Genomic DNA, 24981 nt, shown 5'->3' with positions numbered 1-24981 from the left:
CCCTCTGATGCGGTACCAGCCTCCGAGTTACAGTTTTATGTGTCTTTCTCATCCTTCTGTGCCTACTTCCTTCACTGTCATTTTTCTGTTAAGTGTAACTCACCTTGAGTTCTCCCTTCTCTGATATGCTGATGTACTGTGTTGTATGCTTAAGGAACTTAGCATTAAGTAATTAATGCACAATTCATCAAGGACATTTAGCCTGGAGAAGACTCAGAAGGGATGTCATCCCTGTCACAAGGGTTGATGGTCCATCATACTGAGGGAGGAGAGAACTTTGTCTTCCCAGGCCCCACAGAGAAGAACGCGAATAGAGTAAATACAAACATTTGAAAGAAAGGACTTTGCTAGTAGACTCTCTTATAGGAGTGACTGGCTGCATTCCCTATCGCAGGCCCAGGCTGGGTCATTCTGGATGGGGCCCTTGTAAAGGCCATTCACACAGTTCTTGGTGGGGCTCAACGAGGTTAGTGGTTCTTAGTCTCCGTGGAGCGGTAGAATCAGCAAGGGAGCACGCTTCAGTGTCTCCTTGGGTGTTCAGCTTGAGCAGTCTGTAAGCCAGGCTTGGAAGCTTCTGAGGCAGGTAGCTCTTTTAGTCTGCGAGATCCTATGAGTGTGTCATTTGCTTAACACGTTTTTATTGAGAGATTGCACTACAGCAGTGTCAGGTTGTGGGTTTTGCCTTCATAGGACAAGGGGTGGGGGGAATGCAGACAGGTGCCGCCATGTGATTTCTCCTCAGGTATGGGGAGACCCTTGGAGGACAGGGACCATCTCTTACTTTCTGTGTTTATTCGCCCCAGAGGAATGGGCACACTGTCATTCATTTTTGGGTGACAAACTGATTGATCTGCTGGTTACTGATTTTTTTTCCATGTCAAAAGGCTTATTACTGTGTTCTTTACCCAATTGTTTTCATACGACTTGATTTCGTAGTCGAAAGGAAGCACCTCTGTTTTCCACTGTTTAATGGCAGGCTCAGCCTTTGGATTTTGTTGCTTCCTCGTTACACAGTTTATAAAGGCTACCACTTATTGTACCAGTATGCCAGGCACTTCATGTCTCACCATTGCTAATCTTGATAACAAGCCTACGAGATAGACATTAGGACTCCATGAGTGGGAGCCAAGCTGCTGAGTTCCTGTTCCCAGGGTTCTTACACTAACTTCCAGTGCAGCAGCTACTGAGTTGGGAAATTGTCACGTGTTGGGACTAGAGTAGTTGCACCCATGTTTTGGCTGTGTGCATAGAATATATTTTATTGTTGGAAATGACGGAAAGCCTGTCTACATATAATAGGGCAGCTATGCCCATCACCCTTTTGTTTTAAACACTGTCCATGCTGATGATAGACGCTCTCCACCCATTTCTCCAGTGAAAGGCCGGTCTTGCTGGTAAATTTTTAAACATGGTATGTAGTTTCTCATTTGTCTGTGTTGTGCCACCAAAGAGAGTCAGGGCCTGTCTTCTGTATCGGCAGTGATGATCTGGATTTCCCAGAACTAGCATGTGACCACTTGGCAGTTTCTTTTCCTGTATCTCCTGTAGGACTTCGGCCTGTCAAGGTGACCTCCACAGTGCTCAGTTAATAATAGTCCTGAATATCTTTCGCTGAGCTCTACCAATGAATAGGTTCTTTGCTTAGATCATCTGATTTTATCCCTGTGGAATTCCTGTGCAGTAGGTGTTATCAACAGACGAGAAAGCTGAGAAAGGCTAAGTGACTTGGCCCAGCTTGCAGACCCTTGCCTGTTTGCATTTTTTCAGGGACTCAGGCATGGTTTGCACAGGCATTATGCCATTTCTTTTCATTTCTCTCACCTCCTCCTGTTGCTGGTTTCAAGAAAAATGAGGTGGTAGGTGAGTGAACGTTAGGAGAGGTGCAGAAGCAAGCATCTCTGACTCCTAGAGAAAATTCATGGTTAGTGTGTTGAATTTTCTCCCTTCTGGTAGAGTCAGGCTGTTGGTCGTGGTTGCATATTCTCTCTGCTCAGCTGAACTTACTGAGATGTGGGAAGCAACCTCATAGGAGGCTCACACCTGCTACAGAAGTTCAAGGCCCAGGGTTGCAAATGTTTCTAGTGCAAGTAGCTCGACGGAATAGAAATATTTATGGTTGTGGCAAAATAAATATAAATCTTTACGGAGTTTGTAATAACCACAGAATTATTTTCTGATAAGAACACTTTCACTTTCCTTCCCAACTGCAGGCAAGACAGGAAACGTTAGAGCTGTATTTTCTGGGTGAAATGCCGCCTTTCTCATCTTGCAGCATGGATTCTGCTCGGAGGTTGTCATCCTCTCACTGACTTCCTCCTGTTGCCCTAAAATGATCACAGTGTCATCAAGTCAGCATCTGCTTTGTTTTGAAATAAGTGTGGTTTAGGAGTCTGGAGGTATATTAGCCATATACAGATTTTTAAAGAGAGGTTAATAGAACTGAAGTTAATTGAAAATACAAAAAGAAGTGTAAGGTCGGTCCTGGCAATCAGGTGTGCTTCTAGGAAACATACATTCAACTGATCAAATAGCTGAAGTCACTAGTAAAAGCTAATTTAGTTAACTGAGGTCATGGTGAAACAGGAAAACATTTTTACTACCTTAACTTCTCTACTGATTTACGGGCTTTGTATGTTTACTGACTCTAATACATCCTTCTTTAAATTTTATGTTCAGGTCATTTCTCCAAACCAAATATTTGAGAGTTCTCTTTCATGTTAAATCAGTCCTTAAAATTTTCTGCTTTGGTTTATTAGGTAAGGATTTTGGTGGAGTGATAACATGGCTAGGGTGGTTTTAGCTTAATCCTCTGTTTGCTTTCAGATTTAGGCTTATTTTTTAATCTTAAGAACAAAGATTAATTTGGAAGAGTATTCTTAAACTTTGGTAGCTGAGCAGGGCCATGATGTGCCCTCTAAATGGGGCATAGAGCCCTGGGGTTCTTTAATGAATGCAATTTCTGGGGCACTCATTTAGAGCAAGAAGCATGAAGACCTCAGGTCTGTTCGCCATTGGGTTCTTGGTTTACCTCTGCAACAGGGAGTCACCTTGAGTAGTTTACCTTGTCTTCGGTTTGTTAGACTTGTCGTGTTTAACTGCTCTGGTTTTTTGAAAGCTACCTTTTTTTATTTTTTAAAAGATTTTATTTATTTATTTAATACAAGGAGAGAGATCACAAGTAGGCAGAGAGGCAGGCAGAGAGAGGGGAAGGAAGCAGGCTTCCCGCTGAGCAGAGAGCCCGATGCAGGGCTCAATTCCAGGACCCTGAGACCATGACCTGGACCCCGAAGGCAGAGGCTTAACCCACTGAGCCACCCAGGCGCCTGAAAGCTAACTTTTTAATAATGATATTTAACTATGATAATCCCAGTTCATTAAAGACATGCCACATTCATGCCTTGGTCCACCCACCATCCATTAAAAAAGTCCATTTCTAAATACTACCTGAATACTCTTCATTCACTCAGCAGACACTCACTGAGCTGTTTTGTGTCAGGCCCCCTGGTGTGGACGAGGGGCTGTGCTGAGTGGTGTGCCGGTGATTTAGCAGACCTGTTCTCAAGATGCTTCCAGCTCTCTGGGGAGCTGAGTCGGGAAGAAGAGAGAGATGTCCAGCAGGAGATGAAGGAGAACATTTATAATGCATTGGCTTTTCTTTCCTTTTCTCTTCTTGTCATTTCCTTTTTTTTGTATTAGGAAAGCACTGCATAAGGTTTTATTTTTTTGAAAAGTTGGAAAATAGCAGGAAGTATGAAGAAGAAAATAGCCCTCCATCATTTTACTACCCAATGATAACTAACCACAAATAAAGTGTCCATGTTTCCTACCTTTCAAAAATGGCTTCTGAAAACAAGGAAAAGGGGCACGAAGGTGGAATCTGATGGGGAGAAGGAAGAGGCCCCGGGAAGATGGCAGCATTTTCCACCATGGGCATATGGCATCGGGCGCAGCAGCCTTGGGGGTGGGGTGTCTGCGATTTCTCAGAAGGAAAATGCTGGGGAACAAAACCAAGAGCAGCTTTGACCTTAGATTTCTCTGTAAATCATTTCTGACTTGCAAGCGACTCGTGTTCTAAAACTTTGTAAGGTGGTAGTTGACAGTCTAGATGCTTTTCTCAAAGGTTAATTTTATTTTAACCTGGTGGCTCTGAGTAGGCCGGAGCCTGGCCTCAAGGACAGGGTGTGAGAGCTGATTTGCAAATCACAGTGTGTCCACTGTGTGCTCATGCTTTAAAGCCAGGACATTCACAGCAGGAGAAGCAGAAAGAAACAGTTGTATTTTTTGAGGGTCTGTTATGTACTAGTACGTTTTTGGATATATTGTCTCATTTAATTTTCAAAACCAACTTTTGAGGAAGGAATTTCCCTCATTCTTACACTTTAGATTTAGAACATGGGTGTAGGGGTCAATTTGTGTGCCCATGTTACACAGTGTTTCTTGGTAAGTGGAAGTGGTACATACAGGCTTTGGGACCTGAGTGCTAGTTTCCATCCTACCACCGTGACCTCACGTGGTTCTTCAGCTTCCTCCCTCTTTTTAAGAAAGGGGACAGTGATGCTTTAATTCACAAGGTTGTTGTCAAGAAGAAATGAGACGATGTATGTCATGCCCTCTCCACAGTTTGGGCTTAGTACCGATAGATCGGAGCTCTAATTATTATTATTGTTAATTTTTTAAGTAGTCTCCATTTCCAGCATGGAGCCCAACTCAGGGTCGAACTCATGACTGTGAGATCAAGATCAAGAGCCAGACACTCAACCCACTGGGCCACCCGGGCCCCCTTGGGAACTCTAATGATGATGGCATTGTGTGACAGCAGGGACGGGGTCTGGCACGTAACACTCACCCAGCCCAGTCGTATTACTGCCCATCTTCCCTTCTTGCAAGCCCTCCCAGCTTTTCAGCTGTCCTGGTCTCTTTCCCTTGGGTTTTTAAAGACCCGGATGGAAAGATACATTTCATTTGTTTTTTTTTTTTTTTTTTTTTTTTTAAAGATTTTATTTATTTATTTGACAGAGAGAAATCACAAGTAAGCAGAGAGGCAGGCAGAGAGAGAGGAGGAAGCAGGCTCCCTGCTGAGCAGAAAGCCCGATGTGGGGCTCGAACCCAGGACCTGGGATCATGACCTGAGCCGAAGGCAGCGGCTTAACCCACTGAGCCACCCAGGCGCCCCTTCATTTGGGTTTTTATAGTGGTCTCAGAGACATAAATTTCATCTACATTACACAGGAATATCCCATCTGGTCACAGTTGTCTTTGAAAGGTTACCCTGAGCATTTTCCCCCAGGTGTCAGATGGAGGAAGGCAAGAGTAGGAAAGCTAAGAGCTCAGGTGAAGGAGAGGTCAGGAGGCAGAGAGGGAGGAACTAGCTTGGGTATCTTCCCAGCTTTATTTGCTCCCTGCCGGCCTCAGCTAAGGCCAAGTGTGGCTGAGATTTGTAACTGAGAAGAGGTCAAGAGGGCAGGACAGCTGCTTACGTAGGACATCCTTGGTTCTCCTTGCATAGTCCTGGCTTTTCCATTCATATATTCAATCAAGAGTTTGTTGAAGCTCTCCTGGGTTCAGGTCACTGTCAGTCTTTAGGACTCACAGGGCGCATCCGTTCTCATGAAAGCAAGCCAGGGTGACAGACGGGAAACAGAGAATTACCAAGTCACTTATTAAGTGGCAGGAGAGAGAGAAGCTAGGGGAGCTTTGTCAGAATATGTTAAAGTTATTTCTCTGTGTTTGCTTCTCCTGTTAGACCTTGAAGGCCAAGACTGTGCCTTTCAATTTTGTATTCCCAGAGCCTAATCTTACATGCATCCCTGCATAAATATGTATAGAGTTCAAAGCTGGCATAAGGAGAAGGTAGTTTATAAATGGTGCATCTCAACTATTCATATATTTGTGGAAATCTCAACCCGATAAGTGGAGACGTCTGATAAGTCCTTGATCTGTTTTTAGAAGGCAGAAGATAGAAATTGTGACGCACTGATTCATGCTGAGAACTTTGGGTGAAGGTGGCTTCCATTTCTTCATGATGGAAGAGTCTCACAGCCTAGATTTTTAGAAGGAGATTTCACAAAGCTCAGGGAAAAGATAGGGTACCTCCAAGGCCAGCAGAACTATAAAAAGGAGTATGGTTTCATCCAGATGGGTGGGAGGCTCCAAGAAACAAAAGTTGTGATTGTAGATTCCAAATCACACTGATAAGCAAACATGGGGCCGGCTTCTGAGAAGGCAGTGCAGCTGTTTGGGGCCATTGCAAAAGAAGCCAGATTAAAAAAAAATAATAATAACAGCTTTATTGATACATAATTCACATACCCTAATTAGCCTATTGAAAATGTACAATTCACTGGTTTTTAGGATATTCACAGCTTTGTGCCACCGTTACCACAGTTCGTTTGAGAACATAACACGTTCATCACCTCAGAAAGAAACCCCATGCCCTTTTCTCTGGAGGGAACCCCCACCCCATCCCTTCAGACCTAAGCAAGCCCTGACCTCCTTGCTGTCTATGGAGTTGCCTGTTCTGGATGTTTCATATAAATGGAATCCTGTAACATGTGGTTCTTTGTGCCTGGCTTCTTGTGCTTGGCACGATGTTTTCAGGGATCGTGCATATTGAAGCGTGCATCCAAACTTTATTTTTATTACTGAGTAATGTTCCATTGTGTGGTTATATGCCATTTTGTTTCTCCATCATTTAATGGACATTTGGGTTGTTACCACTTTTTGTGTGTTAAAAAGAATGCTGCTGTTCATGTGTAAGTTTCTGTGTGTACGTGTTTTCATTTCTCTTGGGTGTACACCTATCAGTGGAGTTGCTGACTTCGGTAGTAACTCTGTGTTTAACCTGCCAGACTGTTTTCCAAATTAGCGGTACCGTCCAACATTCCCACCAGTGGCAGTGTGTGAACGTTCCTGTTTGTCCGCATCCTTGCCAGGGCTTGTTGCTCTACTGTTCGGTGTTTTTATTTTAGCAGTCCTCATGGGTGTGCAGTGGAATCTCAGTGTGCATTTGATTTGCATTTCCTTAGTGACTAATGATGTCGATCATCCTTCATGTGCTTTTTAAAAACAATTCTATTTATTTATTTTTGAGAGGGAGAGAGAGAGCACATGAGAGCAAGAACAGGAGCAGGGGGAAGCAGGGGGGTAGGGGCAAAGGGAGAGGGACAGTTACACTCCCCGCTGAGCAGGAAGCCCAATATTTGGACACCGGATCATGACCAGAGCTGAAGACAGACGCTTAGCCAGCTGAGCTACCCAGGTGCCCCTATCATTCATGTGTTTATTGGTCATTGTATATCTTACTTGGAAAAATGTCTGTTCAGATCTTCTTCCCATTATTTATTTGTTTGCTCGCTTATTTATTTTAAAGATTTTATTTATCTTATTTGAGAGAGAGAGAAAGCTCGCAAGCAGGGGGAGGGGCAGAAGGAGAAGCAGGCCCCCCACTGAGCAGAGAGCCTGGCCCCGGGATCATGACCTGAGCTGAAGGCAGATGCTTAACTGATTGAGCCATCCAGGTGCCTCTCCTCTGCCCATTTAAAAATTAAGTTATGTCTTTTTAGTGTTGAGTCTTAAGAATTGTTTATATATCCTAGATCCAAAGTTTTTACCAAATATGATTTGAAAAAATTTTCTCCTATTCTCTGGGTTTTGTTTCTGCTTTCTTGGGAAGCCACATATGAAGTGGTGTAGAAAAGAGAAAGGGGCGCATCGTAAGCCTGCAAACAAAGGAACAGACTGAAGAGCAGCAGATATTTAGAAAGATTATATCTCGAATGACCCGTGACTTGTAGGAAAAGGTTTGAAATTACCACAAAGATTGAAGAAAACTTTTTATACGTATAACACACAGCAGGTACATCGCAAAGATAGAGCTCAGTCATCAGAAAATGAATACCCGTGTGTAGTTACCATGCAGGGTCAGGAAAGAGAACATGCCTAGCCCGCAGAAGCCTTCTCACACACCTTTGCCATCACTAGCCTCCTTCTTCCCCAAAGGTAATGACACTTCACTTCTAACCCCATAGATTGGTTTTTACATATTTTTGAAATTTGTAGAACAGGGATCATAAAGGGTGTTTTCATTTGTGCCTGGTTTCTTTCATTTAACTTGTAAAATGTATCTATGTGTTGCTTGTAGGTGTAGTTCTTTTTTCATTGCTCTATCGTTTTCCATTGTGTGAATATACAACTGTTCATATGTTCTACTCTTGATGAGCATCTGGGTTTCCATTTTTGATCTTTGGCTGTTATGTCCTTTGAGATGCACATGGGCATGGATTTCTGTTGGATATACGTCTAAGGGTGGGTTTGCTGTGCTGTCAAGTATATTTGGGTTCAGCTTTAATAAAGATAGGGTATACGCAAATTAGTGATCAGTCTATACAACGAGATGAGGAAGAAGAATGAAGCTAGACTCACTGTTTAATCTTCAAGGAGGGAATGCAGAGTCCTTCACTCCTCCTGCTGTCTTCTCCAGCGAAGAAAGTGGTTTTCAGACCGAGAAGGGTAGAATACAAAAGATGCTGCAAAGTGAGAGCGTTCTCACTCAGTTAAAGTAGGTAAAAATCTCCAGGCTGAAATGAGTTGTTTCCTAGGATACTGAAAACTCTGCAGTTATTTTCGAGGAACCCAGTTGGAAACTTCAAGAAACGAGAAGGTGAGAGAAGCTCCTGAAATCAGTGTTTTTGTTTTCTAAAGAAAGGAAACTGGATTAAGTTGCATGTGAATTTCGGGCAGAAATTGAGTCTGGGTTAAACAGGTGATTCGGTAATACACAGAGAAAGAGGTAGCGGTTACCTGGAGCAGGCAGAGTGTCTGTCATTCCAAAAATATTTATTGGGCATTGGCGGTTCAGTGGTAGAATTCTCGCCTGCCAAAAAATACTTACTGGGCTTCCAATTCCCATAGGTTCCTGGTACTCCAGGTGCTACAATACAAAGATGAATGTCAGGCTCCCAATTTAGGATATCAGCTTGTAGCACGTATTCTTAATGCATTTCCTTGCATGCGTCCTTTAAATGGCTCAACTGTGGGGGGGAACAGACCCATACAGATAAGCAAGTAATTACCAAATGTATGCAGAGTGCCTGCAAAGCTGGTTATGAGGTGCTTTGTGGCCCTGAGAAGGAGAAGGGGAGAAGAGGAAGCCTTTGAAGAGGTGACCTTGCTTCTAAAATAGGAATAGACCAGGGGCGAGTGGATGGGGTGGGGAGGGCGGGTACCAGCTGGTGTGGGTAGAAGAGCATTTCTGCTATCCTGGGTAAAGTGATTATGAAAAGCTTTCTAGAAATGGGAAGATGTGACTGGCCACTGATTGGCCTCACAGTGAAAATCTTTGCATATCATGCTGAGGAGTTGGGACTTTCATCTTATTGGCAGGGAAGAACTCTGGAAAGATTTAAAATATCCGGGGAGCAGACAGATCAGATTTGCATTTAAAAAGTCTGCTAATAACGTGGAAAATAAAAAGTCCTAATCTGAACCTAGGGCAAGGAACACCTCTTAGGAGAGTGGAGGTAGGGAGTACGCAGGCCAGGAGACCAAGAAAAGGAACAGATTCTAGAGGGATTTTGGAGGGACTAAAATAGGTCATTTTGTGCTAATCGTGTGTTCTTCTTAAAAATAGATTTTAAGAAGGTAAGATAGGCTACTAGTTAAGGGACCGCTATCTTTTGATGTCAACAAAATGTCTAGTTTAACAAAATGCTGTCCTTGAGAACAAGATGGAAAATATGAACTGTGTATTTGGTGGCTTTTGTTGCTTCTTGAGAAGTGTACTTTAAAAATAGTAGTTTTAATGGATTTGCCTCAGCGGGGAGGGAAACCTTTAGACTCTGTACTCCTATGGGTTACAACTTTTATTTTATTTTATTTATTTATTATTTGTTTGTTTATTTAAAAGTCGGCTCCACACCCACCATGGGGCTTGAACTCATAATCCTGAGATCAAAAGTCACATGCCCAAGCCGGTCAGTGGACCGTGGGACTCTTGATCTCAGCCTTACAACTTCTACCTTTTATTGAAAGAATTTATTCTTGACAGATGTCCATGTGAAGCAAACTCAGAAAGGTAAGGTAGTGTAGTTGTGACAGAAGCAAGGTTTTAAAAGATGCATGTTGGAGGAAGTAAAATTGGGGCAGGACAGCAATTTTCTTCTTTAATATTTGAAGTACAATGTATGTTAGTACCTGAGTGGAGGTACAGTTTGTGTGTGGTATTAAAATTTTGGGGGGGATTGTGATTAAGGAAAATGTCTAAAAAGTCTTCTCAGGGAGCGATATCAACAAAAGTTTGAGGAACGCTGCCTTAAAGGTATTCAAGGGTTGGGGCCCCTGGCTGGCTCAGTCGGAGGAGCATGTGACTCTCGATGTTGGGGTTGTGGGTTCAAGCCCACATTAGGTGTAGAGATACTTAAACATAACGCAAACTTTAAAGAAAAAAAAGAATTCAAGGGTTGGAATGGTGAATTAAAACTTGCCCTAGACATGGGTGGGGAGAGCCCCCAAAACGCCTTCATTTAGGACCAGAAACCAAAGACCCCACTATAAGATGTGAATACTTTTCGCTTTATATGTTTATGTGGAGGAAAAAAAAATTCAATAGAGTTAAGTTTCTTTGTTACTTTTATTTGGCCATGAACTCAGTAGAGTCCCCAGGGTGGGCTTCGCTAAGAAACAAGTTAATGAAGCCTGAGGTTTCCTTTATAAACGTAAAAAAGATGTTCCAGAGTTTAGAGAGTTAGTGTCGTATCCCAAACTTGACAGAACCTCATCGTTGAATAGGAAAAGTGGGAGCATCCAGCAGATGATCAGGCAGACAAGAGGCCCGAGAACCCCATGGAGAAGTATGAAGCCAGACCAGAACACACCTGGCTTATTGTTCAGAATACCATGGTGGTGATGAAGAATTTACAGCTCAGATCCACGAGCATAATTGAATTGGGCAAGGCTGTGTACTTAATAAACAAGTTTAAATCAGTATTTATTAAGTGCCTACTATGGACACTAGCTAGCATGGTTCTAGACACTGGAGACTTAGACTTACTTAGCAAAATGGGAAAAATATGAATGTTCATGGAACTTCTCATGTGTAAAAACAGACAATAAACACGTTGGTTTGTAAAATATATCCAGTATGTAAAATAGACAGCATTCAGATACTGACAGTGCTAAAGAGGAAAAATAAGGCGGGTGGGGGGGGAGTGGGCGGAAAGATTGTAAAATCCTGGGTACTGGTGGACATGTTCATAAAGCCTGGCCCGAGAAGGCCTTATTGAGAAGGTAATTAAAAACAAAACAAAACTTTACGTAATAGTATAAAAAAACATATAGAAGGGTACAGAAAGTACCCTGTGGGTGGGTGTGGTGGGGTAAGTTTTTACAAAGTGAATACATTTGTGTAATCAGCATTCAGATTAAGAACAGAATAATACTAGCCCATGGGGCGCCTGGATGGCTCAGTGGATTAAGCCTCTGCCTTGGGCTCAGGTCAGGATCTCAGGGTCCCGGGATCGAGTCCCATGGGGTGGGGCAGGGGAGGGCTTCCTCCTCAGTGGGAAGTCTGCTTCTCCTGCTCCCTCTGCCTCTCCCTCCGCTCCTGCTCTGTCTCACTCTTTCTCTTTCAAATAAAGAAAAGAAAATAATTTCTCAATAAAGAAATTTTTTTTTTTTAAAGAATGTTATTGGCCCCTCAGGAGGCTCAGTCACCCCTTCCCAAATTATTACCCCTTGACTACTAATTCCATAACTTATTATTTGCCTGTTAACTTTATATGAATGCTTTATTAATTAATATGATAAATTCTTCTGTTACTGGCTTCTTTCATTCAGTGTGGTGTTTGTGGGATCCGTCCATGTCCTTCCAGCTGTAGCTGATTCATTGTTGTTGCTGTAGAGCATTCCATTGTGTGATGACACCGCAGTTGTTTCCTGCCCTTGGCGAGTGCATAGCGCTGCCTTTTCTGTGTGTGTGTTTGGTGAAGACATCTCTGGGGGATGTAATTAGAAGTGGACTTGCTGGGTCATGGGGTTTGTGTATATTCATTGTAGTCGACACTGAGAAACCGCTTTCCGATGGTTCTCCATCAGCACCGTACTCTGGGAGCTCCACATTCTTGGCAACACTGGGCATTGCCTGCTGCTGAACTGTAGCTATCCTGGTGGGTGGTAGAGAGCTTCCGTGTGGTTTTAATTTGCATTTCCCCATAGACCAAGGCAATTGAGGACCTTTTCATATGTTATTGGCCATTTTGATATCACTTTTTGGGGCAGTGGAAAGTCCTATATCTTCACTGTGGTGGTGAGAAGTGGTTGTTATGCATGTGTTTTGAGAGTAAGGCTGATGGGATATGCTCACGGTCTGGACATGTGGAGTGGGAAAGAGGAGGCAGGGATGGCATTAGGTTTTATTTATTTTTTTTGCCTGAGCCACTGGAAGGAGGGGAGTTAGGATGTTGGAGATAGAGAAGGTGCAGGTTACAGATATAATTTTTAAAAATTTTCAGCATTTCGAAATAAGTGAATCAGAGAGACAGTTATCATATGATTTCACTCATATGTGGAATTTAAGAAACAAACAGAGGCTCAAAGGGTAAGGGAGGGAAAAATACAGTAAGACGAAATCAGAGAGGAAGACAAACCATAAGAGACCCTTAACCATAGGAAACAAACTGAGGGTTGCTGGAGGGGAGGCAGCTGGGGGATGGGCATCAGAGTGGGTACGTGATGGAACGGACGCTGGGTGTTACATAAGACCAGTGAGTCACTAAACTCTACCTCTGAAATTAATAATACAGTATATGCTACCTAATTGAATTTACATTGAAGAAATTAAATTTTTCAGCATTTTATGAAAAAGGCCATTCGAATGCCAAAAGAATAGAAAGGACATAGTCTCAGAATAAAGAGGAACCTTTTGAATAGGCTCTATTTCGCTGGCTTTATTAAGTACTCATGAACAAGGTTTTATGTCCCTCCCCTCCCCCCTTCTCTGAGGACCTACAGTCGAGGTATCGTTTTGCACACTAGCTTTGGGAATCACTCATCTGCAATATATTACATATGTATTTTTGACTTTGATACTATTAATGAATGTGCATCGTATCCCTCCTTCAGCCTGCAATAAATAGATTGAGGTTAGAGTCTAAATATGAGAAACCATAAAAAAAGCCTTCAAAGTAGGCCACGTGTCATTTCTAGCCCAGAAATACTTCATTTCTTAAAAAAAGAGAGCGCGAGCCAGATGCATCTCAAGGACACATATGGTGCACGTGTTATCATAGTAAAGCTCCATACTCATCTTAGTAACTTCCTTGCCCAGAGGCTCTATGAAATTATTGTTTCTAAAATTTTGTTTGGAAGGAGCCAAGCTCTGAGTTTTCTTGAGCAAGCTGATTTGTCTCATCCTTAGGGAAAGATATAGTTATTTTTGACTTTTGTGTATTCCCGTTCTCCCCATCACCAGTGTTAAAGTTAAGTGTGCTACAGAGGATTTGACGAAAGCAGTTTGGGGCCGCAGTCGGGAAGCTGGGGGCGTTCTGAGTACCTGTGATCCATGGCGAGTTTGGCACCAACGTTAGTAGACTTGTCTGGAGTCTCCCTTGACGCATACTTGTGCTCTCCTTTGAATCAAATACCCACTTCATTTGGCAGACTATCGAGTCGCCTTCTGAGTGAGTATCAGTGTCATTCTTGGCTTCAGAAGTGTGCAAGTGATCTTTTTATAAAAGTTTTGCCTTTGAGTATTACCTGAGAAATATTTGTGTGCAGTTTGATAGTACAGAGTAATTTGATTATTCAGAGATATCAAATGTCCTTTGTAAGATTCTCCTGCAATTTCAAAGAACAGTATTACTAACAACTGATTACTTTTCTCATCTTTGTCTACTGATTTTATGGGACTTAATGTCTGTCTACTGAGAAGAGAATTTTTGACATACATAATCACTTCTCGGCATTTCCAGTCCGCTTTTGGTGTTGGGTCATAGGGTAATATTTTAGTTACTTGATGTGTCTGTGGTTTTAACATGATTATCTTGCCCCGAGGGATGGGTGAAAATAAGTGAAAAGTTCATTGCTGCTTTGTGAATTAAGTTGTGCCTTGGCACAGCGGGCTGATCGTTTTGGCATTACAACACAGCATTAGATCACCTTGTCTGCAGTTTGGGAATGTTCTCTAACACTGCAGGCTTCTCCATAAACTTGAGCTAGTGTAGAAAGCAATGTTTACTGTATCCTGTTCTCAAATATCTCGCCAAGTTACTGTCATCAGACTCTTTATTGATAGAAAATTAGTTAGGCAAAAATCATTTTCTTCTCCTTGCATGGGAGAGGTGATGAAATTTATGAGAAGGTACATATAAGGAAAGGTTGGGAGTGTTGATTGTGGATTTGAGCCCTGGCTGGAAACAACTCTTGACTTATAGTGGAATGTTCTGTGTGTTCCTTGTGTCTTTCAATCTCCGCTCTCATATATGGAAATAATGAAAGGAATATGTGCTATGTGAATTGGTCAGGGTTTTTGGTTACAGATGCTAAGGTCTATTCTAGTTCGTGTAAACAGAAAGGGGTTTATTAGGGGTGATAGGCAGCTGAGCAAATCGCCAGGAGGGCTGAAGAAAGAGCCCTGAGGCCGAGTTTCTGGAAGTGGGTGCCGGTACTGGGGACTGGCCCTCCGAGGTGCTGCTGCCCCTGCCTGGGTCAGGATGCTCCAAATCAGGAAGCCAGAGCCCGAAGCACTCCACGTTGCCAGCCAAGTGCGTGCCACACATCCTTCCACCTTGCTGCTTTTCCCACGTGCTGGGACTCTGTTCTGAAGGAGTCGCATGTGGTGCCAGGTTGGCAGAACCGATTCCCAAGCCTTGCCTGTACTAGAGGGCAGAGAAGGCAGGGAACAGAATTCTTCCATCCGCAGTTGGTTTATTGGCTTTCTTTATTAATTCTGCTTCAAGAAGGTGGGCTTTACATAGAAGGAGCTGTTAACGGTGGTGAGAGGGAGGGTAGATTTTGGGCCTCTCTGAATAAAATGTTTATCACAGCACCTTTTTAAAAATAATACCTCGGTAAGAAGACTAATGGATTGCAAGGAACTTTGAAGGAGGCCTACTATTTAAAAACACACGTTTTACGTTTGGGGGGTGGTGCATAGAGAATATTTGGAAACCCAGCAGGTGGATGCTCTTGTTCGTTTAGGATTTCCCTACTTGCCCAGTAAGAGTGTGCTGGTAATGTAACCGAGACAAAAATACTGTCTTTTTTTGGCGAGTTCTTTTGTCCTTGGTGAACCAGTCCAGACCCATTCTTGTGAATCTTTTGCTTTGAGAGAGTTGAGGGTTTATGCGTGAGTCGGGATAAATTCATTACTGTTCTCAGAAGAACAAATTAAAGTGTATGGATCTGTGATGGCTGCTTGGCATTGCTCCAATTTTTCAGTTATGGTTATTGACCTAACTTTTTCTCTGAAATGGACCTAGCCCTGGACGGGCTTGGAAATCACATGGTCCAGGGCCCTGATTCTGTAGTTGAGGAAATCAAAGGCCAGGGGGTCAAGAGGTTTGCTCAAGGTTAGACAGCTGGTTGGGGGCCAGGGGGAGAGGCCCTGATTTCACAGCCTGCCTGGTCTTTCCCCACCAGCCCCTCTGGGAAAGCACAGATTTCTCCCCAGTGGCATGAGGGTCCCATAACGAGACTTAAGTCCTGGTTGGGACGTCTCAGTGGGTTCGTGATTGGGTAATACTGTTGTTCCTTCCTGCATTAAGTAATACTTGGAAATTTGTTCTGGGCTTTTAAGGAAAATGGGTCACAGAGATAAGAATTTTGTTCAATCGAACACTTGGGAAAGGAAAAAAACCGCGTGGTGATCGTGCCTAATTGAAGATGTGGGTTTCACTTGGTAGACCGAGCTGCAAAAATGAAGGAGGTTCACGCACAGCTCTCTGCTGTTTACTCTTCTGGGCTGTGCATAAATTTGCTCGTGCACCGTCGTTTCGGTATTGCTGTTGCTCGCCCAGTCAGTACAAGGTAAAAAGGACTAGGAAACTTGAGTCTGACACATGTCTCTGCTCCTCCAAGTCTTTCGTGTGAGTCTTGTACCCTGACCCACAGTTCACCTTCCCTCCATTCACGCCTGCATCTCTGTACTGTGCCGTCCTGGCCTCCTGTTTTCAGTAGCACATGGTTCCTCTCACATACGATGTATACGTATATATACATATACAATATGTGTCTCCCATGTCATTTGTATGTGACGTTTACTGCGTGTGAGTACATGATACGTGTTATGTCTGTATGACGTCCAGATAGTCTCTGTGCCGGGTGTCTCCTCCGTCAGACTGCAAGCTCTGCGAAGCTTCTGTCGGCTTGTGTATGCCCAGCACGAAGAAGAAATAGTGCCTGCCCTGTAGGAGATAGTCAGTGTGTGAATCAATGAACTTGGCAAAAAGCAACTGTTCTTTAGGATTTCTACTAGTAAAATGCCAGATTCTCAGTCCTAATGTTTATTTTATTCACGAACTCATGGAGGATGGCAAAATCACCAGTTGGGACGTAAAGGAAGGGAATTATCCTCAGGTTGTGCGTTGTGTTATAAAGTATTCTGGAACTTCCTTGCTTTGGCAATACAGAAGGAACTCGGCTTCAGATGAAAAAAGTCACTAACTGTTCAGATATCAGTGGAACAAATCTTTAGACATTAAAATCTAGATTACTCAGTGATAAAAATGTACAGATATAAATTTGGATGGTAGCTGGTTTAAACCCAATTGATAGAAAAGCTTTTCATTTTCAGCATTATGGCAAATAGAGTCAGATTTCAGAGAATCAAGGTGCTAAGGCAGCAGACGGGAAGAGGAAGGAATTAAGGCCTGGGGAGAGTTGGAAAAACCCTTCAGCAGAGTCATCCAGATGTGAAAGCACATTTCTGCACTTGCTCAAAGAAACTACAACACGAGACACCGAGATCCATTTAATTCAGATAAAGTCCATAATGTTCTGAAATTTTCACTTATCTAATCTGCTGGTAACCTCCCAATAAGTTCTGGGGGCATAATGTAACTTAAAAACACTCATTTTTATTATTTAAAGATGTATTTGATTTTTAGGATTCAAGGGAAATAAAGATGATCCTTAATGTCTTAGGAAGATATTAAGAAACCTAGAAAATACCTTAGAAATGGACGATGCTGGCTTTTCATGTCAGCTTAAGCCCAAAGGTTTAATGACTCGCCCAACACTGCACAGTTAATTCATGGCAGAATTGGTACTAACTTTGGTCCCAAATTAGAACTGAAGCATCCTTAATAAGAGACAGGCCTCTCTCTGATAACCTAGGGGCACTTAGGAATTTGTCCCAAGATTTATGTTTTATCTTAAAAGTTTCAAAAATGCATGCAGATACTCCATTTTATGCAAGTCATGTTCTTCTTTTTATGTGTAGAGCCATGCATATTTTAAAATATATTTTATTTGTCAGAGAGAGAGAGAGCGAGAGAGAGCGAGCGCCTGCACAAGCATGGGGACGGCAGGCAGAGGGACAAGCAGGCTTCCTGCTGAGCAGGGAGCCTGATGCAGAACTTGATCCCAGGACTCTGGGATCTTAACTGTCTGAGCGACCCAGGCACCCCAAACACGCGTATTTTTGTGCTAGTCTGCAGAATTGTCATCTGGAATTGGAGAAAATGAGCAGAATGAAAGATCACCTGAAGTTATTGTGTTAGTGTTAAATCGGAGCTTTAAAGAAAACTACAATGGGGGAATAAATCTACTTGATTTGCTCTGAAGTTAATTATAATGGAGGAAATTAATTATAGCACAGTGAAAATACCTTATTTAGAAAATATTTTCAACCTCAACTTGGGAAGAAAGGATTGCTATTTTTGTCAATTCAACATTCTGTTTAAGTGAAGTAAGGCATTATGCTTTGTGGCTTTTTTTTTTTTTTTTTTTTTTTTTTTTGCTGGAGGTATAAGTTTGGAAGTGGTGAGTTTTTTTTTTTTTAAAAAGAGAGAGATGGTTTTTGTATATAATTTTGTAAGTACATTTTCCCTAAAGATTAGATCATATTTGTATGGAGAAAGACAGCCAACCCCGCCCTACCCCCTTCCCCAGTAGGGAATTACTCTAAAGCTTTGCTTCTTAATCTTTTATGTTAATCTTTTTTTTGCAACACATGGTTAAATGAGATTTTTATCCTGCCACAGAGTTGTAGCTTGATTTTAATATACTCCAAAAGATCGTTTCCCCAGCTGATTAAAGACAAGGGTGTGATAGGAAGAGCACCAGCCTGGCAGTCAGAAGATTTTGACTTCATCTTGTCTGTAGGATGATAGTTTTACAGTGGTAATGGGGTAGAGTAGCCTCTTCCAGCTCGGAAAACTTATGATACGTATTTGCTTATCATCTGCTTAGTGCCTCATATCCATACTCCCTAAAATGTCAAAGTACAGACCGTGTGCGTATTTCGAGTCTCACCGTCTCCCCACAAAGCAGCTCTCTCAAGATGAATACTTCAGGAGCCAATGCCCCTTGCTTTAGTCTGGCCAGTGGGTTCTCCTGTGTTACTGCAGGGGAGTCTCTCTGGAGGGACCTGCTGGGCAGCCACTGGTGGCTCTCAAAAGGCCCTTTCTCCACTAAGTAGCCTGAGCTCCATGAGCCTCTTAGCATTTTTGAGACAGACTCCTTGGGCATGAGGAATGTTCAGATTGGGCCTGGCATCTTTAGGAACTGGACCATTGCTCTCCTTGAGCGGTTTGCCACTCGGAGTCCTTGTATTAGTGGTGGAAGTAGCCATCTAAATTTTTATGGTCTTATATTTGCCGATTTTCCACAGATCATAGGTGTACATGGGAGGAGGCCTTTGGCAGAAGGGTCTGCGTGAGTGTCTCCCCATGCTAGTCTCATGTACGCAGAGTCTCTTTCTCCTCGAAGGTGTGCTGTGGTGTGTGTGTTCTCAGTTGTCTGTGTCACGCTGGCTAGTTGACTAGCTCTAGGTGGGTATGAAGAAATGGCCTGCAGAATTACCAGATTCCTCTCCCAATCTGGCAGGCTTGGATGGGTAGGAGCCCAAATACAGTATCTGTTGGCAGGCACGTCTTGGCACATGGTGAGGGACTTGTGGGTGGGGAGAAGCGCGGCTCCGGGAAAGCTGACTGGGCTGGAAGCCCCTGCCCCATGGTCACACGGCGACCGTGGTCTAGTACCCAAGTGCGAGTCTCGCGTCATTTTCTTCGAAACCACAGCTGCAAAGTCAGAGACAGCTGTAAAGCCCCTCAGTTATTTTGTGATTCAGCTCTCATTATTTTTCACATCTGGATTTGAAGTTTTGAAGATTTGAAGTTTTATACTCAGAGTCTGGATGGAATAAGGTACCTGTTAAAGACTTACTTTGAGGCTGAAGAAAGCCTTTATTTTTCTTTCATTTCCCGAAGGTATGGCGGTATTAGAGCAGATGGAAGGCTGGAGTTTGAGCTTAAGTTGTGTGAAAACTTCATCAGCCAATTGGCTGACTCTTAATGGTGAGACAGGAAGAACCACCCACGTTTTCCATTTTGGATTTGAGTCACAGAAAACAGGTTTCCTGCAGAAACCATTTGGCTTCAACAAGTGTACGGAAATTTCATCTTTGATCAAATTGATGTTTTTATCTTCATCGTGCATGCATTTCAAATTAATTATTTCCCCCCTTTCAATCTTTAGGTTCAGTTTTGAATGTGAATGGCAGTAAACCTAATACCCAAGATTTCTGTGTAAGAAGTAGATCAGAAGGCCTACACGTTCAGGTAAGGATCTCATTTGACTTTATCTTTTCATAATACACAGCTGCTTTGGCAAAAGTCCGGCTTTTCATGGGAAAAGTCCGGCTCCTACCCCCTTTCCCATGAATAGAAGGATAGGTGAATTTTCTAAAAGGCAGCAAATTGATTGCTCTAGACAGGTTTCCACCTGTTTGGGATTACCTAAGAGGTATCAGTGGGGTCAGCTACTTAAAATTATTAGAGAAGCAATATGTGATGGCAGTTAACACACGCACACATACACACACTCATTTAAAATGGCTTATAAAGGGGCGCCTGGGTGGCTCAGTGGGTTAAAATGGCTTATAAAGTGGTGTAAGTTTCTTTTTTTGGGTGGAGGAAATCATCTTTCTAATAACTAACTACCACTTCCTTCCCGTGGTTGATCGATTTGAGCTATCATCTTTATGTTTTCCAGTAAAGTTCAAAGACAGATTGTTTTCAGATTAATTTCTCTACCTCCCTGGCATCCCACAATACTAAACAGTTGTAGGCAGAAGAATGTTATAGAAAAAGCTCTGAACTTGTAATAATTTGGAAGGTATAGGGCCAGTATTTAGAAAGGAGTTTTCTTCAGGAGGAGAGGGTACTGTGTAGACCAAAAAGAAAGAACCCACTCTCCCTCCATCTAGTAAAAACCATATTTACATAGAAAGTGTTGTGCTGAGTTAGAATTGTCACGTCTTTGTGGATACAAATGAAAGCGTAGTTCAGAAAAGTGAAATATTGGTTTTTAATCAATTACCTTGTTTTCTTTAATTGGTTTTGAGGTACTGAGCTGCAACCCCCCCCCCCGATATTAGCTCTTATACCTCTTCATGGTGGTTATTTTTCAAGTTTAAAATATGTAAAACTCAGTTTTAAATTATTGGCATCATTTAAAGAGTGAGTAATCCCACAGTCGTACCAGTAATGCACTGTAGGATGGCTCTTGTAGCAGGCTTCATCTCCTGACTACGTTACAAGTTGTCAGAAATTCGTTTGCAAAACGTTAACACACCGACAAAGAGAACTCCGTGGAGAGAACCTGGCTCGGGGGTTTGTAATAAGTTGCAGATGGTGTGTGGAGATAATTCCCTTCCGGTTGTTCCTGTAGTCAGCCTTAGTCAGACCTGTGTAGTAACTTTTTTTTTTTTTTTTAAGATTTAGCTTTATTTATTTGCGGGGGATGGAGCGAGAGGGAGAGTCTTTCAAGCAGGCTCCACACTGAGCAGGGAGCCTGGTACGGGGCTCGATCTCACGGCCCTGAGATCCTGACCTGAGCGGAAAATAAGAGTCTGACACTTAACTGACTGAGCCACCCAGGCGCCTTGATAGTACCTCTTGACTCATCTGCCTGCAGGCTCTTCCGCGTGGGATTAGGTGCTGTTACCCTATGCTTAGAATTCTTCTGGGCCTACCCATCACCTAGAGCAGTGGTTGTCAAACTTCTGGGTCTCAGGAACCCTGCTGTTAAAATTGTTGAAGCTGCAAGAGACCTTTGTGTTTATGTTGATTGTATCTATCACTATTTACTGTGTTGAAATGGAGAAAAATTTAGAACGTAAGAATATATAAGCTTGCATTCCCTTAGCTGGAGAGTGATGACATCATTAGTTATGAGCTTCTGGCAAACAGTGTACATTTAGGAGAGAAAGAGAAGCAAAAGGCAAATAGCATACTATTATTTTTACAAGTTAGATTTATTGAGGTGTAACTTCCATCCAGTGCAATCCACCCATTTTGGTGTATGATTCATCTCTGGGTTTTGACAAATGCATATGGTTGTGTAAACACAGTGAAGATGTAGAACGTCCCCATCACCCCAAAATGTCCCCCTGTCCTTAGCCTTAGCACCCTCTGACCTTTTCTTTGTCCTTTCATTGTGCTTTTCCCCGACTGTCATCTAAATGGAAATACACAGTCATGGCCTTTTGAATCTGGCTTCCTTCATTTAACAAAGTGCATTTGCGGCTCAGTCATCTTGTTTTATCACTAATATTTTTTATTGCTGAGTCTTATTCTGATGTTTGAATGTACTGCGGTTTGTTTAAGTTGGAGAACACTTGGGTGGTTCTTGGTTTTGGTGGTGATGTGTCCTAGCATTAATATCAAAATAGTTATAACCTCCCAGACCCCCTGAGAGGGTCCCAAGGACCCCCAGGAGCCTGAGCCGGCTCTCAGAGGACCTCTGGCTGTCTTGAACTACTTGCCTGTGTGTGACGTGCCCTCTGTTTAAAACGCCAGGATCTACCTCAAGGTCTCCTCTGTTCAGGCCTTTCTTTTTTTTTTCCTTCTTCTTCTTTCTTTTTAAAGACGTATTTATTATTTGAGAGAGAGAGAGAGAGAATCTCAAGCAGACTCTGCACTGAGCAGAGCCCCACATGGGATTTGATCTCATGACCCTGAGATCATGATCTGAAATCAAGAGTTGGACGCTTGACAGACTGAGCCACCCAGGTGCCCCTCTGCAGGCCTTTCCTAGCCCTCTCCCCACCGTCACCCAAGGCTGGGCCTCAAGGCTGGACTGGTCACCACCAGCTTTGTGCCTCTGCCGTGCCTTGTCCCACTGCTCAGCAGTTACTGAGGATGTGGTAGCTCCCCAGCTTCTGGAGAGCTGTGCCTTCTCTCTGTCCCACATACACGCCCGGCACATGGAAGATGCAGTACATGTTTAAATGAATGAATAATAGTACCTTTACATTTATGAGGTGTTTTCTTGTTTTTAGAAGACTTTCCCATATAACATGCATCCCTCATTTCAGCTCTGCAAGTCATATAGCACAAACGATTTTTAATATCTTTTATTTTTATTTTATCAGATAAGGATATCTATGGTCTTGACCAAGCTGTATCTTAGAATAACCTGGGAAGCTGTTAATAAACATACTAATGACCCGGATTCAGTCCTAATCTCTGGAGATCAGGCTTGAGTACTAGGATTTTTTTTTTTTTTTAAGATTTTATTCATTTACTTGAGAGAGAGAGAGAATGAGAGAGAGCATGAGAGGAGAGAGGTTAGTGGGAGAAGCAGACTCCCTGCCGAGCAGGGAGCCCGATGCGGGACTCGATCCTGGGCCTCCAGGATCATAATCTGAGCTGAAGGCAGTCGCTTAACCAACTGAGCTACCCAGGTGCCCGAATATTAGGATTATTTAAAAACATCACCGTTGAACCTGATGTGCAGCCCCTGGAGAATCATTGCTCCAGAGTGTGATTTACCAGGAACTCTCAGTGGTGATGTTGTTGAGACTGGAATGCTGATCCTTGGCTCCTGCTGGAACGCCTTTTCCTCCGGGCTCTGGACTCTCACGTGAATGGAGGTACTGCAGAGATTTATAGAATCCTGTACCTGCATTTTTAATTCTGGAGGTACTGTAGTGTGAAGGCCGGAACCCTGAACTGAGGGTCAGGGGAATATGTGTCTGTTGGGCTCTGCATTTATTACCCTTGGATTAACAAATACTTGAGTCTGTTCTCACTTTTAAAATAAGGATACTACCTGAAGTTCTAGAAACTTATTATGGGGATTCGGTTAGATACTATGTTACCATTAACATTAAAGTAGGCTCCATGAGCCCAACCTGGGGTTGAAGTCATGACCCCTGAGATCAACACCTGAGCTGAAATTGGGAATTAGATGCTTAACAGATGCCCCTGTTAAAGGATTTTAAACGATTTATTTAAAGGACTGCAAAATCCTTTTGTAAACTATAAAGTGCTTTCTAAAACTTGTTTTTATTTGATTTTAGCTTCATGTATTTATTGGCTAACTTTCCTTGAGGTTCATGAATTACACAAGTGATATGTAAGTGTGGTCTCACTGAAATAGGGAAATTAACAGATTTATGGAGAGTAAAACTGAGAGGTCATCATTGGTTGCATAATTTTGATCCTTTGTATATGAATTTAAGTGCATAAATATGTATGTATGTGACATACTTTTTTTTCCTTTGGTTGTATTAACATAAAGTCTTATAAATTTTATATATTTTTTTTAATTTGACAACATGTCTTCTTTTATTCCATATTAGTATATATAAACCCCTCTCATTCTTCTTATAGCTGCATAATTTTTTCATATATTTCCATAGCAGTGGACATTTAGCCTGTTTCCAGTCTTTTACTTTTATAAAAAATGCTGGTGAACATTCTTGGCTCTTAGGAAACCATTAGTTAATTCTTGGTAAAACATATATTCTGTTTTACAGATACTGGGAGATGAAGTAATAAATGTCTCATGAACAAAATCTTAGACCTGTTCTTCTCAAGTCAGGATAGAACTTAGACTGTCAAAAATTGTAGTAAAATATACTAGACCTTGGAGAATTTTTTCATATGATCTTTGTAAATTTAGTTTGTCTTATTTTTGTGGTATTATCATTTCGGTATTTAGATAGACTTTTGAAGACCAGCATGTATATTTCTTAACTCCTTTAGGTGTTAAGGTGTTTCCCTTGACTAACAACCACAGTGCAGCGAGATGGCCAGTACTTCCTGATACCTGGCCCTGTGTTAGGAACATGGTCCCATTTCTTCCCCTCACTAACCCAGTGAAATTGGTAGTGTTTTCCAGGGTAAACAATCAGAAATGGAAGATCAGAGAGGTCAGATCACTTGTCCAAGGCTGGTAATGGGTCTAGGATTCAGAGGTCCTGCTTCCACCTATGATGCTAAACAGTCTACCAGGAATTCACTGAATCAGAGATGGTACTTTTACTTAATGATGTCACAGTAGTTACTTTGTAAATTACTTGTATTTGGGTATTTTGCTTTTTAGTACCAGTAATAGTTTAACCTTTGCAGAAGTAGTCTATGCTTTCAAGTATCTACTTTGTAGAAAGTATTTATAATAAAAGCAATATTGTAATATAATAAAAACAAATACTTATTGAATATAATAAGTGGTATGTTGGAGTGAAAGAGACCACTAAATGGGGAATTGATGTTGAATTCTATTTATTAATTAACAGAATAACCTTCGTAAATGAATGTTTCCTCAATGATAACATAATAATGTACTAAATAGATCACTCTATACTTCATCAGCCTCCAGTCTTAAATTATAGTAGTGTGAGTAAGAAAAACTTGGGAGAACATTCGTCAGTGGTAATGTAGATGAATTGCGAAATGGAATTCTAGTAATGCTTCCCCTTGCCTTGAGTAATAAGGAGAATACTGCCAAAAGGGTTTGTTCATTCATGACAAATGA

At 42.2% G+C, this 24981-nt stretch overlaps 1 protein-coding gene across 2 annotated transcripts in view; it reads left to right on the top strand.

Annotated features, from left to right (window-relative positions):
• The window catches only part of LOC125104166 (uncharacterized), a 244096-nt gene that overhangs the window by 14852 nt on the left and 204263 nt on the right, over positions 1-24981 (top strand). The window contains exons 3-4 of one of the 2 annotated variants that reach the window (XM_047736595.1): positions 19425-19601; positions 19693-19775. In XM_047736595.1, the coding sequence (XP_047592551.1) occupies positions 19425-19601; positions 19693-19775 (260 nt within the window). The remainder of the gene's footprint in view (positions 1-19424; positions 19602-19692; positions 19776-24981) is intronic. The other variant, XM_047736596.1, reaches the window with a different exon arrangement.

This window comes from Lutra lutra, chromosome 7, assembly GCF_902655055.1.
Source record: "Lutra lutra chromosome 7, mLutLut1.2, whole genome shotgun sequence".
Classification (NCBI taxonomy): domain Eukaryota; kingdom Metazoa; phylum Chordata; class Mammalia; order Carnivora; family Mustelidae; genus Lutra; species Lutra lutra.
This window is presented reverse-complemented; position numbering and strand designations above follow the sequence as displayed.